The 16,613-nt window shown below is 41.6% G+C and overlaps 1 protein-coding gene across 1 annotated transcript in view; it reads left to right on the top strand.

Moving 5' to 3' along the window:
- bms1 (BMS1 ribosome biogenesis factor) overlaps positions 1–4,990 on the top strand; it is a 30,135-nt gene extending 25,145 nt beyond the window's left edge. The window contains exons 21-23 of the mRNA XM_063003064.1: positions 1,262–1,437; positions 1,555–1,716; positions 4,443–4,990. Of these exons, the coding sequence (XP_062859134.1) occupies positions 1,262–1,437; positions 1,555–1,716; positions 4,443–4,670 (566 nt within the window). The 3' untranslated portion in view covers positions 4,671–4,990. The remainder of the gene's footprint in view (positions 1–1,261; positions 1,438–1,554; positions 1,717–4,442) is intronic.
- Positions 4,991–16,613: the final 11,623 nt, after the last annotated feature.

Genomic DNA, 16,613 nt, shown 5'->3' with positions numbered 1-16,613 from the left:
TTTCTGTGTGGAGTTCTCCCTGTGTCCGTGTGGGTTTCCTCCCACAGTCCAAAGAGATGCAAGTGAGGTGAATTGGAGATACTAAATTGTCCACGACTGTGTTCGATATAACCTTGTGAACTGATGAACCTTGTGTAATGAGTAACTACCGTTTATGTCATGAATGTAACCAAAGTGTAAAACATGACGTTAAAATCCTAATAAATAAATAAACAAACAATGAAAGGAGATGAGGGGGAGTGTGCAAATAATTATACAAAAGCTCCTATATTGGCACCCAGGTGGCACAGCGGGATATTCCGCTAGCACACCAGTGCCAAGATTCTGAACACCCTGGTTTGAATATCGGCTCTGCTACCAGTTGGCTGGGCGCCATCCAGCAGGCACAATTGGCAGCGAGACACAAATTGGCAAACATGTCTGCTGGGTGGGGAAATGACAGGATTAAGTCGGTGGGGTCTTTAAAACGCTGTGCAAGGACCCTGGTTAGCGGATAGAGGCGTCTGTTCAGAAGCACTGGCATAAAGAAGGGGACTGAGCACACGTCGGGGGGCACAGGAGAAGCAATTATACCTTCCTTGAACGCAATTAGAAGCAGAAGACAAATTGACTTCGCTAAAGAAAAAAGCTCCTATATTACACACCAGTAAAAAAACAAAACAAAAAAAACCTCAAGATCATTCAACACAGGCTAGAACTACATATTGAAAAGAACTGAACCCAGTCCATCATGTTGGGAGTAAATTAGGACACCTACTGTAAATCAGGCTTCATTGCCCAACATTGATGCTTTCTCTTAGATTAGATTAGATTAGATTGGATGGATGGATGGATGGATGGATGGATGGATGGATGGATGGATGGATGGATGGATGGATGGATGGATAGATAGATCACTTTATTAACCTGGTTTTAGCAACCTGGCGTTTTTATCTGACAAATTGATCAGTATGTGGCTTTATTTGGAAGTGAGTAGCAACCTACAGCTTCTGTATCAATGTTTGTTCTAACTGATTGGGACAGAACAGCAAAAATACACCTCTCTCTCTCTAACAGCAGCCTACACACTGACAAAGAAAAATCTGATATGACCTGGCACTCCAGATCCTTGATCCATGTGTCACGACTACTGATTCTTCTATTATTTTCTATTATTTTCTATTATTTTCTATTATTTTCTATTATAAGGAATGATTTGTGCTTTTTTTGTGTGTACTGGTATACACTATCAATAATTGTGTGTGTGTGTGTGTGTGCACAGATATTGTGTTCCTGCGCTCCTGGTACCCTGTTTCAGTTCCTCAGCTTTATATCCCTGTGACATCTTTACTCATGCCTGTTGGTCAGAAGAACACATGGACAGGCATGAGGACACTTGGACAACTCAAACATGACCTGGGAATCAAAAACACACCCAACCAGGACTCTCTATACAAGGTACACAGCTCTATTCATGATTTTAGAAATAAATATCTTTAATTTTGCTGTCCACGTGTAAGCCTGACTCATTTAGTTCATAATGTCTAAATAATTAATTATTCTTGTTTATTGTAGCCGATCGAGAGACAAATGCGGCACTTTAACCAACTGCACGTTCCTAAAGAGCTACAGAAGGCTTTGCCGTTCAAGAGCAAACCCAAACAGCAACAGGCCAAGGGTAAAACTCCCAGAGATCTGAAGAGAGTCGCCGTGATCCGGGAGCCACACGAGAGAAAGGTGAGCTTCCCTCTCCCAATAAACTTAATACAATTTTCAGGGTTTAAAGTTAATCCAGTGTAGCTCCAGAGCATAGCTTTTTAAAACCATGCTGTCAAATTTACGGACGGACGGACGGACGGACGGACGGGATGGGATGGATGGGATGGATGGACATATAGATAGACGGATAGACAGATAGACGGATAGACAGATAGACGGATAGATTTTTGTTTGTTTATTAGGATTTTAACGTCATGTTTTACACTTTGGTTACATTCATGACAGGAACAGTAGTTACTCATTACACAAGGTTCATCAGTTCACACAAGGTTATATCAAACACAGTCATGGACAATTTTGTATCTCCAATACACCTCACTTGCATGTTTTTGGACTGTGGGAGGAAACCGGAGCTCCCGGAGTAAACCCACGCAGACACGGGGAGAACATGCAAACTCCACACAGAAAGGACCCAGACCGCCCCACCTGGGGATCGAACCCAGGACCTTTTTGCTGTGAGGCGACAGTGCTACCCACTTAGCCACCGTGCCGCCCAGACAGATAGATAGATGGACGGACAGACAGATGGATAGACAGATGGATGGATGGATAGACAGATGGATAGACAAATGGATAGACAGACAGACAGACAGATGGATAGATAGATAGACGGATAGACAGTTAGATAGATCGGTAGATAGACAGACGGACAGACATAGGTAGATAGATATCGATTGAATCTCAACAGTACAGGAGAATTATTTCCATTTTCTTATGTTTGCATGGCAATTAGGTTTTAGTGGTGTCAGCAAATTACTAATTATTCACTATTATATGTAAAGCTTGATTAATTGTTGCTTTATGTAACAGCACATATGTTTTATCAGACACCTTTCTGTAAGGTTAGCACTGTTTACATCTCAGCTTGCTCAGGTTTTGTATTTTCACAAATGCATGCAGTTCTATTTAAACAGACAATCTGTTGGACAGTCATGATCATCATCAGTATTACTAACTGGCCTGTAAAACGGATAACAAATCCACAGCGTTGAATCAGTTAATTCGGACACAAGTTTGGTGTAAAGAAACGTCAAAGTTTCGTCACTCATTCAAGTGACTTCTTCAGTCTGAGCTGGTGGTGAATACTCCAACCTTATATGCAGTTGATTTGCATAACAACAGACAGCGCCCCTTTGCATGACAATGGAACCGGTGATCAGGTCTATATGATCACAGGTTTCATTGAGCTGTGTTAACATTTGGTCCCTGCTTGTCAAATTTCATGTTTTATTTTTACCATTTAAAAAAGCTCAGCTGAGGTGGTGCAGCGGTAAAACACACTAGCACACCAGAGCTGACAACATTGTGAGTTTGAATCTCGGCTCTGCTACCGGCAGGCTGGGCGCCTACATGGACAATGACTGGCCTGCTTGTCAGGGTTGGATGTCGAAAATAATTCCATCATAGCGCATTTATGACTTGCTGGCTGATCGATGGCGCCTGCATCAGAGGCGAGCGATAATGGAGATCAGTGCATGACTCTCCATGCGTAAGACTAAGCCCCATTATAACTCGTCTCATGCAGGTGAAAAGATGCAGCCGGTTACTGCACACTTGTCTGAGCCTGAACGTATTAATAATAATCAATTATGGGTCCAGATCCTCTTAAACACTGGCCGTGTAGTGAGAATAAACACAGGGTGAGGTGCATGTCCATTGCAAGACCTCACTCATTCACTCCCTCCCACATTAGAAACAACCAATCAGCCTACTGGTATGATTTTAGTTAGTAGGAGTAGACTAAAGTAGCCAGAGGTATCCTAAACTCCACACAGCCATTGACCAGAGATATGAATCAAAGCTGGGTTGCTGTGTGACATTATTACAACTCTTTTACATACACTGATCAGCCATAACATTAAAACCACCTCCTTGTTTCTACACTCACTGTCCATTTATCAGCTCCACTTACCATATAGAAGCATTTTGTAGTTCTACAATTACTGACTGTAGTCCATCTGTTACTCTGCATACTTTTTTAGCCTGCCTTTTACCCTGTTCTTCAATGGTCAGGACCACCACAGAGCAGGTATTATTTAGGTGGTGGATCATTCTCAGCACTGCAGTGACACTGACATGGTGGTGGTGTGTTAGTGTGTGTTGTGCTGGTATGAGTGGATAAGACACAGCAGCGCTGCTGAAGTTGACCACTCACCGTCCGCTCTATTAGACACTCCTACCTAGTTGGTCCACCTTGTAGATGTAAAGTCAGAGACGATCACTCATCTATTGCTGCTGTTTGAGTTGGTCATCTTCTAGACCTTCATGAGTGGTCACAGGACGCTGTCTATGGGGCGCTGTTGGCTGGACATTTTTGGTTGGTGGACTATTCTCAGTCCAGCAGTGACAGTGAGGTGTTTAAAGGTCATACCAGCACAACACGCACTAACAACACACCACCATGTCAGTGTCACTGCACTGCTGAGAAGATCTACCACCCAAATAATACCGGAGTCCTGACCATTGAAGAACAGCATGAAAGAGGGATAACAAAGCGTGCAGAAAAACAGATGGACTACAGTCAGTAATTGTAGAACTACAAAGTGGTTCTATATGGTAAGTGGAGCTGATAAAATGGACAGTGATTGTAGAAACAAGGAGGTGGTTTTAATGTTATGGCTGATCGGTGTAGACTGTGTGTATTGTAGTGTTGCTTGTTATTTAATATTTTCCATCTCCACCAGGTGGCAGCATTGCTCAGCGCTCTGAGTACAGTCTACAGTCACAAGACTAAGAAGGCAAACGAGGAGCAGCACGTCAAGCACAAAGAATTCCTGAAGCAGAGGGAAAAGCAGGAGTCAGAGAAGCTTAAAAGGCAGAAGGAAGAGAGAAAGAAAGTGTATCGTGCTATGGGGCAGAAGGAGAAGAAAAAACTTAAAACCAGTCTGAAAGGGGCTTCCAAGGATAACTGAGCAACGTACTGTACCGGCTGCTGCTCGACTCTGGCTCAGAGCCCATCGGACACTCTCGGTCTGGCTGTGTGTCTCTGACTCAGTCCTCATGCCAGCTGTTCTGTTCAATAAGACTGTAGTGTAGGGATCTGCACAATTACACCAGACATGAACCTGGGGTTTGTGCTTATTTGAGAATTCTACCCCCATATGAGCAACTACCACCTGCCTGCGAGTGTTTTGGACATTCTCCAAACGTGGAGTACTGAATAGACTTGGTTTTTTTTTTATATGATGCTTCATAATGTTGGTTTTAATAAAACTAATATTTTGTCCTGAAACTTTTTATTATTATTATTATTTTTAATAATAGTTTAATCCAAATTCTAAAATTACACTTAACTCATTTCAGTGGTTGGAATCGGCACAGTTAAAATTAGTCATATATTTAAGATTTTAGATGTACCTTAACTTTAGGTTATGGTTCTAACAAAGTTTAGGCTGTACCAGATTAAGTGATTATCTCTTCATCACGGCACCTGTTAGTGGGTGGTATATATTAGGCAGCAAGTGAACATTTTATCCTCAAAGTTGATGTTAGAAGCAGGAAAAATGGGCGAGCGTAAGGATTTGAGTGAGTTTGACAAGGGCCAAATTGTGATGGCTAGACAACTGGGTCAGAGCATCTCCAAAACTGCAGCTCTTGTGGGGTGTTCCCGGTCTGCAGTGGTCAGTCTCTATCAAAAGTGGTTCAAGGAAGGAACAGTGGTAAACCGGCGACAGGGTCATGAGTGGCATTGTTGGCCATGTTGGCCTAAGCATTGTTGCAGACCATGTACATCCTTTCATGGAAACAGTATTCCCTGATGGCTGTGGCCTCTTTCAGCAGGATAATGTGCCCTGCCACAAAGCATTTGAGGAGCACAAAAATGAGTTTGAGGTGTTGACTTGGCCTCCAAATTCCCCCGATCTTAATCCAATCGAGCATCTGTGGGATGTGCTGGACAAACAAGTCCTATCCATGGAGGCCCCACCTCACAATTTACAGGAGTTAAAGGATCTTCTGCTAACATCTTGGTGCCAGATTTCACAGCACACCTTTAGGGGTCTAGTGGAGTCCATGCCTCGATGGGTCAGGGCTTTTTTGGCAGCAAAAGGGGGACCAACACAATATTAGGAAGGTGGTCATGATGTTCTGCCTCATCGGTGTATATGGTTATTTATTTAATTGAAAGTTTTGGTTTAAATAATTATAATACATGCCGCTCAGGTGGCGCAGTGGTAAAAACACACACTAGCACACCAGTGCTGGGGGTTTTAATACATCGTATTGAATCTCGGCTCTGCCATCCGGCTGGGCTGAGCGGCCACATGAACAACAATTGGCCTGTTGTTCATATGGGGTGGGGTATTAAGCAGGATAGGGACTCCTCATAACTGATGCCCTACTGCTGATTGATGCCGCCTGCACAAAGGCGGGGGAAAAAAGTGCGCTGATCAGGGTGTCTCTTCGTACACAAGGCTGATTCACATATATGCACTCGCCTAGCTTGGGTGACAAAATGCAAATGGCCGCTGCCCATGTGTCAGAAGGGGGCATGGGTTAGCTCTGTTCTCAAATCAGAGCGGGATTGGCATTAGTGGAGAGGAAGCATGACTCAATTGGGCAATTGGACACGCTAAAAAGTCATGAGGAAAAGGGGAGAAAATGCATATATATATATATATTATATTATATATTATATATACAGTGGGGAAAATAAGTATTTGATCCCCTGCTGATTTTGTAAGTTTACCCCCTTACAAAGACTTGAACAGTCTATATTTTTTATGGAAGGTTTATTTTAACAGAGAGAGACAGAATATCAACAAAAAATCCAGAAAAAAAACATTAAATAAAAGTTATTAATTAATTTGTATTTAATTAAGGGAAATAAGTATTTGATCCCCTACCAACCAGCAAGAATTCTGACCCCCACAGACCAGTTATGTGCCCATGAGGCACACAAATTAGTCCTGTCCCTGTATAAAAGACATCGGTCACAGAATCAGTTTCTTCCGTTCAAATCTCTCAACCAGCATGGGCAAGACCAAAGAGCTATCAAAGGACGTCAGGGACAAGATTGTAGACCTGCACAAGGCTGGAATGGGCTACAAGACCATCAGCAAGAAGCTTGGTGAGAAAGAGACCACTGCTGGTACGATAATTCGAAAATTGAAGAAATACAAGATCACAGTCAATCACCCTCACTCTGGAGCTCCATGCAAGATCTCACCTGGTGGGGTAAGAATGATTCTCAGAAAGGTGAGGTCAGCCCAGAATTACACGGGAGGAGCTTGTCAATGATCTCAAGGGAGCTGGGAGCACAGTCACCAAGAAAACCATTAGTAACACACTTCGCCGTAATGGATTGAGATCCTGCAGTGCCCGCAAACTCCCTCTGCTCAAGAAGGCTCATGTACAGGCCCGTCTGAAGTTTGCCAATGAACACCTGAATGATTCAGAGAAAGCTTGGGAGAATGTGATATGGTCATATGAGACCAAAATTGAGCTCTTTGGCATCAACTCCACTCGCCGTGTTTGGAGGCAGAGAAATGCCCAGTGGGGATGGTGTTCTTGGGGTCATATCCAGCATTTCTCCGCTCCCAGCTCCCTTGAGATCATTGACAAGCTCCTCCCGTGTAATTCTGGACTGACCTCACCTTTCTCAGAATCATTCTTACCCCACCAGGTGAGATCTTGCATGGAGCTCCAGAGTGAGGGTGATTGACTGTGATCTTGTATTTCTTCCATTTTCGAATTATCGCACCAACAGTGGTCTCTTTCTCAGCAAGCTTCTTGCTGATGGTCTTGTAGCCCATTCCAGCCTTGTGCAGGTCTACAATCTTGTCCCTGACGTCCTTTGATAGCTCTTTGGTCTTGCCCATGGTGGTTGAGAGATTTGAATGGAAGAAACTGATTCTGTGACAGGAGTCTTTTATACAGGGACAGGACTAATTTGTGTGCCTCATGGGCACATAACCGGTCTGTGGGGGTCAGAATTCTTGCTGGTTGGTAGGGGATCAAATACTTATTTCCCTTAATTAAATACAAATTAATGTATAACTTTTATTTAATGTTTTTTTTCTGGATTTTTTGTTGATATTCTGTCTCTCTCTGTTAAAATAAACCTTCCATAAAAATTATAGACTGTTCAAGTATTTGTAAGGGGGTAAACTTACAAAATCAGCAGGGGATCAAATACTTATTTCCCCCACTGTATATACACCGCCTAACCCTAAATGATGCAGTGAGTAGCTTCTCATTTGTTAAACAACCATGTCGAAAGACACATCCTGTGGTCGTGGAAAAGATGTTAATCTGTTTCAGAAGGGTCAAATTATTGGCATGCATCAAGCAGAAAAAACATCTAAGGAGATTGTTTAAACTACTAAAATCGGGTTTAGAACTGTCCAACGCATTATTAAAAAGTGGAAGGACAGTGGGGAAACATCATCTTCGAGGAAGGAATGTGGTCGGAAAAAAATCTTGAATGATCGTGATCGGCGATCACTTAAACTTTTGGTAGAAAAACAACAGTAGAACTCAGGGATATGTTTAAAAGTGAAAGTAAAAGCATTTCCACACACAATGTGAAGGGAACTCAAGGAATTGGGACTAAACAGCTGTGTAGCCTTAAGAAAACCACTTGTCAGTGAGGCTGACCGGCAAAAACGGCTTCAATTTGCTAGGGAGCATAAAGATTGGACTCTGGAGCAATGGAAGAAGGTCATGTGGTCTGATGAGTCCAGATTTACCCTGTTCCAGAGTGATGGGCGCATCAGGGTAAAAAGAGAGGCGGCTGAAGTGATGCACCCATCATGCCTAGTGCCTACCGTACAAGCCTGTGTGGGCAGTGCTATAATCTGCGGTTGCTGCAGTTGGTCAGGTCTAGGTTCAGCAACGTGATGTGCCCAAAGAATGAGGTCAGCTGACTACCTGAATATACTGAACGACCAGGTTATTCCATCAATGGATTTTTTTCTTCCCTGATGGCACGGGCATATTCCAAGATGACAATACCAGGATTCATCGGGCTCAAATTGTGAAAGAGTGGTTCAGGGAGCATGAGACATCATTTTCACACATGGATTGGCCACCACAGAGTCCAGACCTGAACCCCATTGAGAATCTTTGGGATGTGCTGGAGAAGACTTTGCACAGTGGTCCAAATCTCCCATCATCAATACAAGATCTTGGGGAAAAATTAATGCAACTCTGGACAGAAATAAATGTTGTGACATTGCAGAAGCTTGTGGAAACGATGCCACGGCGAATGCGTGCCGTAATCAAAGCTAAAGGCGGTCCAACAAAATATTAGAGTGTGTGACCTTTTTTTTGGCCAGGCAGTGTATACAATACAAATAAAATTCACCAGTTTTCAAAAACCCTCAGCTGTGCTTGAGTTAACTGCCCTGTGATGAATTGGCCACCTGTCTGAGGTGTACCCCAGTATTTAGACCCAGTGTTTCTAAATAGATGCCGATCCACCACGGCCCTGACAAGATATTTTTGTTCTGCCATTATTTTTTATAGCTTTATAATAATTTGATAGTTTAATAGCTAGTAGTTTAATAGCCAGCTAAGGGATACATTAAAAAGCAGTAATACACTGAACAGCCTAGTAATAATAGTGTTGAGTGAGCATGAAACATCACTGTTGTGGATAAAAAATACTGTAAATCATGAAGAAGGACCAGAAAAATTGATCATAAACACTATCCAGGATGCAAGAATTGATTAGATGTGCTGATACTAGAAAAAACTACCAGCTTTCTCAACATGAAGTGCATTGGTAAGATCTCAGAAGACTGATTTTTGGTTGGCTGGGAAAGGCTGTAGAAATATTTAGAGATTTTTTTGAAAAGATGAGATTGATCTTTAAAAACAAAAGAACTGCTCATGATCTATTGCAAACATCAGCTGTGAAACATGACATGGGGTATTAATAATTTACTTCATGTTTCAAACACTGAAAAGCTGGAGTAGCTATAAAATGATTTAGTTCAGTATTCACTTTATTTAATGACCCGGTACAGAACAGCTTGACTTTAGATATTATGTAAATTTTTTACAAATTGTGAATGCTCTCTAGTTGAACTTTTCTTTACTTAGAACTTGTATTTACCCTCCCAAACACACCAGTTAGTAATAGGAAGTTTAAATGAATACTTTATGAAAGCCAATTCATTAACTGGTTTGTTTATAGACGTTGGGAGGAAATCAGTATACCCCAGCATATCACAGCAAGAAGATCCTGGGTTCGATCCCCCAGGTGGGGTGGTCCGGGTCCTTTCTGTGTGGAGTTTGCATGTTCTCCCTGTGTCTGCGTGTGTTTCCTCCGGGTGCTCTGGTTTCCTCCGGGTGCTCTGGTTTCCTCTCACAGTCCAAAAACATGCAGTCAGGTTAATTGAAGACACTGAATTGCCCTATAGGTGAATAGGTGTGTGTATATATGTGTGGATGTGTATGTCTGCCCTGCGATGGACTGGCGCCCCATGGTCCAGGGTGTTACTGTGTGCCTTGCGCCCATTGAAAAGCTGGGATAGGCTAATTGAATAAGCGGTTAAGACAATGACTGAGATGAGTGAGTGAATGCTCTGTCTAGTTGAACTTGGTTGTATGAATATTTTCTTTACTTAGAACTTGTATTTACCCTCCTAAACACACTGATTAGTAATAGACAGTTAATGAATACTTTATGAAAGCCAATTCATTAACTGGTGTGTTTATAGACATTGAGAGGAAACCAGTATACCCAGAGTAAACACAGACAGCATCAGTGATTTACAAACACAAAAGGGTGGCACGGTGGCTAAGTGGGTAGCACTGTCGCCTCACAGCAAGAAGGTCCTGGTTTCGATCCCCAGGTGGGGTGGTTCGGGTCCTTTCTGTGTGGAGTTTGCATGTTCTCCCCGTGTCTGCGTGGGTTTCCTCCGGGTGCTCCGGTTTCCTCCCACAGTCAAAAAACATGCAGTCAAGTTAATTGGAGACACTGAATTTCCCTATAGATGAATGGGTGTGTGTCTGCCCTGCGATGGACTGGCGCCCCATGGTCCAGGGTGTTATTGTGTGCCTTGTGCCCATTGAAAAGCTGGGATAGGCTCCATGAATGAATACTTTATGAAAGCCAGTTCATTAAGTGATGTGTTTATAGACGTTGGGAGGAAACCAGTATACCGAGTGTAAACACAGACAGCATCAGTGGTCTACAAACCCAGGTCCTCCAAAAACCTAAAGCTATGTGGCACCATCACTACTTGCTGTATAGATTGGCATACAGCAGTTGTATTTTTTACATACTATCTTAACACTAAGCAGTAAAATTAGTAAAATCTACTGCTGTCCATGTTCCATATTCTGCAATACTGGTGCTCAGTGGTAACAATAACAAGTAGAGTGCATTTGTTAAACCAAATATACAGTTATTGTTGAGCTTAAGCAACTCTCTGGTATCCCTTGGGTATAATCAGTTTGTTACTAGTGTATTGCTTTGCTGTTTCAAGTGGTTGCTAGGCAGTTGCTAAGCAAATGCTAGGGTAATTTGTGTGGTGGTTTTGCCTAGTAGGTGCTACTGTGTTGCAAGGTGGAAACTTTGTTATCTCTAGTGATTGCTAGATAGTTAGAATGATATCCTATGCAGCAAAAAAGCCCAAAGAGAAAATTTCAAAACCTCAAATTGCAGGATGACTTGATGAAAGCTGGGACAAATGTGTTATTTCCTACCATAAGATCATCACTTAACCAATCACTTCATGGCCAGACTCACAGGAAGGTTCGTTGAATACAGCAGAAGAAAATTGGAGAGGCCTGCAGAGTCCTCGTGCACAGTTCTATGGAGTAACAAAATAAACTATTTGACCTTGTGGTCACCAGTTGGTCTGTCGCAAGAGAGGCGAGGCTTGTGATCAAAAGAATACTATCCCCACTGTCAAGCATGGAGGTGGGTCAGTGATGTGGGGATGCATTTCTGCTACAGGAGCTGACAAGCTTGTCTATGTGACTGGTATTATGGACAAACGTCAAGGCATTTTGAAGAGGAATATACACTGATCAGCCATAACATTAAAACCACCTCCTTGTTTCTACACTCACTGTCCATTTTATCAGCTCCACTTACCATATAGAAGCACTTTGTAGTTCTACAATTACTGACTGTAGTCCACCTGTTTCTCTGCATGCTTTGTTGTTGTCTTCAATGGTCAGGACCTCAAAGGACCATTACAGAGCAGGTATTATTTAGGTGGTGGGTCATTCTCAGCACTGCAGTGATACTGACATGGTGGTGGTGTGTTAGTGTGTGTTGTGCTGGTATGAGTGGATCAGACACAGCAATGCTGCTGGAGTTTTTAAACACCTCACTGTCACTGCTGGACTGAGAATAGTCCATCGACCAAAAATATATCCAGCCAACAGCACCCCGTGGGCAGCGTCCTGTGATCTCTAATAAAGGTTTAGAAGATGACCAACTCAAACATTTACATTTACATTACATTTTCAGCATTTAGCAGACGCTCTTATCCAGAGCGACTTACAGAAGTGCTTCTATGGTGAACATTTCATTTCTCAAGTTTAGGAAAACAACAGTCAAAGAACACAAATGTGCTAAAACCTGTTAGAACCAAAGTGCCTTTTTTTTTTTTTTTTTTTTTTTTTTTTTTTTTTTTTTTAAATGGAAAAGAATGGAACAAAATGCTAGTAAATAAGTACAAGTCAGCCTAAGTGTTTAGTAAAAAGGTGGGTTTTTAATCGTTTTTTAAAGACAGCAAGAGACTCAGATGTTCGGACAGACAGAGGAAGTTCATTCCACCACTTCGGCGCTAGAACAGAGAACAGCAGCAATACAGTAACAATACAGCAATCGTCTCTGACTTTACATCTACAAGTTGGACCAACTAGGTAGGAGTGTCTAATAGAGTGGAAAGTGAGTGGACACGGTATTTAAAAACTCCAGCAGCACTGCTGAGTCCGATCCACTCATACCAGCACCATGTCAGTGTCACTGCAGTGCTGAGAATGATCCACCACCTAAATAATACCTGCTCTGTGGGGGAAAAAATATAAAAACAATGCAGCATGAATGTCATCAAACCTCAATGAACTGGAAGCAATTACTTGAGAAGAACGGGTAAAGATTCCACAAGACAGAAGTCAGAAGCTTGTTAGCACTTACTAAAATTGCTTATTAGCATTAGTGTGAGGCTCTGCTATGCTGAAAAACAGCTGAAAACAGAAATATAAAACTAATAAAAGAATAAGTGGCTTTACTTGCACATATCAGAATAAAACTCGCTGTATTAGGCTGCACACGATGTGACATTGCTGCCAAGCTATTATTGCTTATTTGGGCTGTTTATTTCACTCCTCCTGTGCCTGTAGTGTGTGTATGTGTGTAAGTGTGCGTTCGTGTGAATTGCCTTGCGTTACACTTTAGATTCGGTTTGCATCCCCACCCCTCTGCTTGAAACATCTTTCCGCAGACCTATTAAAGGTTTTTGAGGCAAAATGATGTTCCAACAAGTATGATGCTGGGGGCTGAATAAACACTTGGATCTACTAAAGTAGATGTTTTTCATATTAACTCAAAAGTATGTCCACTTGTGTGCCCAAAATTGCTTAAATGTATCAATAAATACAACCCCAAATCATAAAAAGTTTGGACAGTATGGAAAATGCAGATAAAATAAAAGCACAGTGATTCTTACATTTACTTTGTCTTTTATTTGATTGCAGACAGGATGAACCGGAGATATTTCATGTTTTATCTGCTCAACTTCATTTCATTTATTAATATTCATCCATTTCTGCATTTCAGGTCTGCAACACATTCCAAAAAAAAGTCAGGACGGGGGCAATTTAGGGCTAGTAATGAGGTGAAAAAACTAAATAGTAATGTGATTCCAAACAGGTGATGTTAACAGGTGATTGTAATCATGGTTTGGTACAAAAGCAGCATCCAGGAAAGGCTGAGTCTTTAATGAGCAAAGATGATCAGAGGATCTCCAGTTTGTCAACAAATGTGTGAGAAAGTTATTGAAATGTTTAAAAACAATGTACCTCAAAAAAAGATTAGAAGGGATTTGCATATTTCTCCCTCTACAGTGCATAATATCATTAAACCATTCATGGAATCAGGAGGAATTTCAGTGCGTAAAGGCCAAGAGCACAAGCTTAAGCTGAACGCCCGTGATCTTCGATCCCTCAGACGGCACTGCATCAAGAACCGCCACTCAACAATAGCTGATATAACCGCATGGGTGAGGGATTACTGTAGTAAACCTTTGTAAAGCACTACAATACAGAGTTACATGCACAAATGCCACTTAAAACTTTACTGTGCAAACAAGAAGCCTTATGTTAACCATGTCCAGAAGCAACGTGTCTTCTCTGGGCTTGTAGGCATCTAGGGTGGACCATCACACAGTGGAAACGTGTAATGTGGTCAGATGAATCAGCATTTCATTTTTGGAAAAATGGACGCTCTGGACCAAAGACGAAAAGGACCATCCAGACTGTTATCAGCAACAAGTCCAAAAGCCAGGGTCTGTCATGGTATGGGGCGGTGTCAGTGCCCTTGGCAAAGGTCATTTACAATTCTGTGATGGCAGCATTAATGCAGAAAAGTACATTGAGATCTTAGAGCAACATGTGCTGCCTTCAAGATGTCATCTTTTCCAGGGACGTCCATGAGACTGACCTGCCTGCAGTCCTGACCTGTCCCCAATAGAGAATGTGTGGAGAATTTTAAAAAGAAAACTGCGACAGCGACGACCCTGTACTGTTACACATCTTAAAATGTGTTTGCAGGAATAATGAGACAAAATAAAACCTGAAACACTAAATCACTTGGTATCCTCGGTGCCAAAATGTCTTTTAAGTGTGGTGAAAAGGAATGGCAACATTACAAAGTGGTAAATGCTTTACTGGCCCAACTGTTTTTGGAATGTGTTGCAGGCCTGAAATGCAGGAATGGATGTTTATTAATAAATGAAATGAAGTTGAGCAGATAAAACATGAAATATATTGGGTTCATACCATCTGCAGTGAAATCAAAATCAAAGTAAATGTAAGAAACTCTGCAGGTTTTTTATTAGCATTTTCATACCACCCCAGCGTGTTCTAATTTTGGGTTGTATAAAAGTATATTATTATATATTTGAATTTAATAATATTAAAAAACTCATTTGATTTTTTTCATCTTGGAAACCAGCTTGACTTGACAGCTTGTTCTTTGACAGTTTGATTCATTCAAATAAACCAGTTCACGAAAGCATTTGTGGCTCCAGAATAGCTTAACAGAAAGTTGGTCCAGAGTTTGTTTGCAGTCATGGCTGAAACCTGGAAGCTGATTAGCTCTGGTTTTCTCCTTTATTAATCATGCAATGTTAGCCAGTCCTGGCATCTGTAAGCTTATGTGTATGGATGAGGGTCGTTAGCGACTTCCTCTAAGAACATTCATCTGACCAATGAGACTGCATAACCTGCAGCTTGTAAAGTGGTCTGTTTGGCTTTGTGTGTTTTAGAGGATGCACGTTATTGTCTGTAGTTAGGAGGAGAATGGGATAGATAAAAGATTCACTGAAATATTGAAATATATCACCAAAACAGATCGGCTTTAAAAGTTCTGCCTTTTACTGCACCTAGGCTTTGGGGCCGGTTTGAATCTGGACTGTGCATTTACCTCTCAAAAACACCATTTTTTTCTTTCTGACACTGTAATGGATTTGTGTAATTGTCTGGGGCATTGTCCTACTGTAAAATACAGTTCAGTCCGACTTTAGCTTTTACCTCATACGTCTGAAGTATTATCTACTGTATTTCACTGTGAAACTTGTTTGACTCAAACTGACAACAAAATATCTGATCAGGGAAGTAGCAGAATAATACAGTATCATACATAAGCATCATACATGACAGCCATACCGTTTACACTTCAACTTTCCTGTCAGGAACTAACTGTTTGAAATCCTTTATCTACACCCAGTTGATTATAAGCAAACAGCCGCTCGTGAGGATTTCGGTGTAGAGGCAGCTTCCTGTTTGTTTCCCTGTATTGATCAGTCCTGCAATCTTTCTCACAGCTCAGCTCCTTCACCTTGACACTGATTACTGAAAGAGATACCAGTACACAAACAATCTCGATACCCAGAGAGCCTACTAAAAGTTTGCCAGTTCTTACAAAGTTGGATCGTTGATGGAACTATCACATGAAAGTTCACCTGGGTCCAGGTCATGTTACAATCCTGGGAATGGGTTTGTCTAGCCACTTTTATATACAAATCATCATAACTAAATACACTGATCAGCCATAACATTAAAACCATCTCCTTGTTTCTACACTCACTGTCCATTTTATCAGCTCCACTTACCTTATACAGTATATCACAAAAGTGAGTACACCCCTCACATTTCTGCAGATATTTAAGTATATCTTTTCATGGGACAACACTGACAAAATGACACTTTGACACAATGAAAAGTAGTCTGTGTGCAGCTTATATAACAGTGTAAATTTATTCTTCCCTCAAAATAACTCAATATAAAGCCATTAATGTCTAAACCACCGGCAACAAAAGTGAGTACACCCCTAAGAGACTACACCCCTAAATGTCCAAATTGAGCACTGCTTGTCATTTTCCCTCCAAAATGTCATGTGATTTGTTAGTGTTACTAGGTCTCAGGTGTGCATAGGGAGCAGGTGTGTTCAATTTAGTAGTACAGCTCTCACACTCTCTCATACTGGTCACTGAAAGTTCCAACATGGCACCTCATGGCAAAGAACTCTCTGAGGATCTTAAAAGACGAATTGTTGCGCTACATGAAGATGGCCAAGGCTACAAGAAGATTGCCAACACCCTGAAACTGAGCTGCAGCACAGTGGCCAAGATCATCCAGCGTTTTAAAAGAGCAGGGTCCACTCAGAA

Source organism: Trichomycterus rosablanca, chromosome 10, assembly GCF_030014385.1.
Source record: "Trichomycterus rosablanca isolate fTriRos1 chromosome 10, fTriRos1.hap1, whole genome shotgun sequence".
Classification (NCBI taxonomy): domain Eukaryota; kingdom Metazoa; phylum Chordata; class Actinopteri; order Siluriformes; family Trichomycteridae; genus Trichomycterus; species Trichomycterus rosablanca.
The sequence above is the reverse complement of the archived record's forward strand: the minus strand, read 5'-3'. Positions and strand labels throughout refer to the sequence as shown.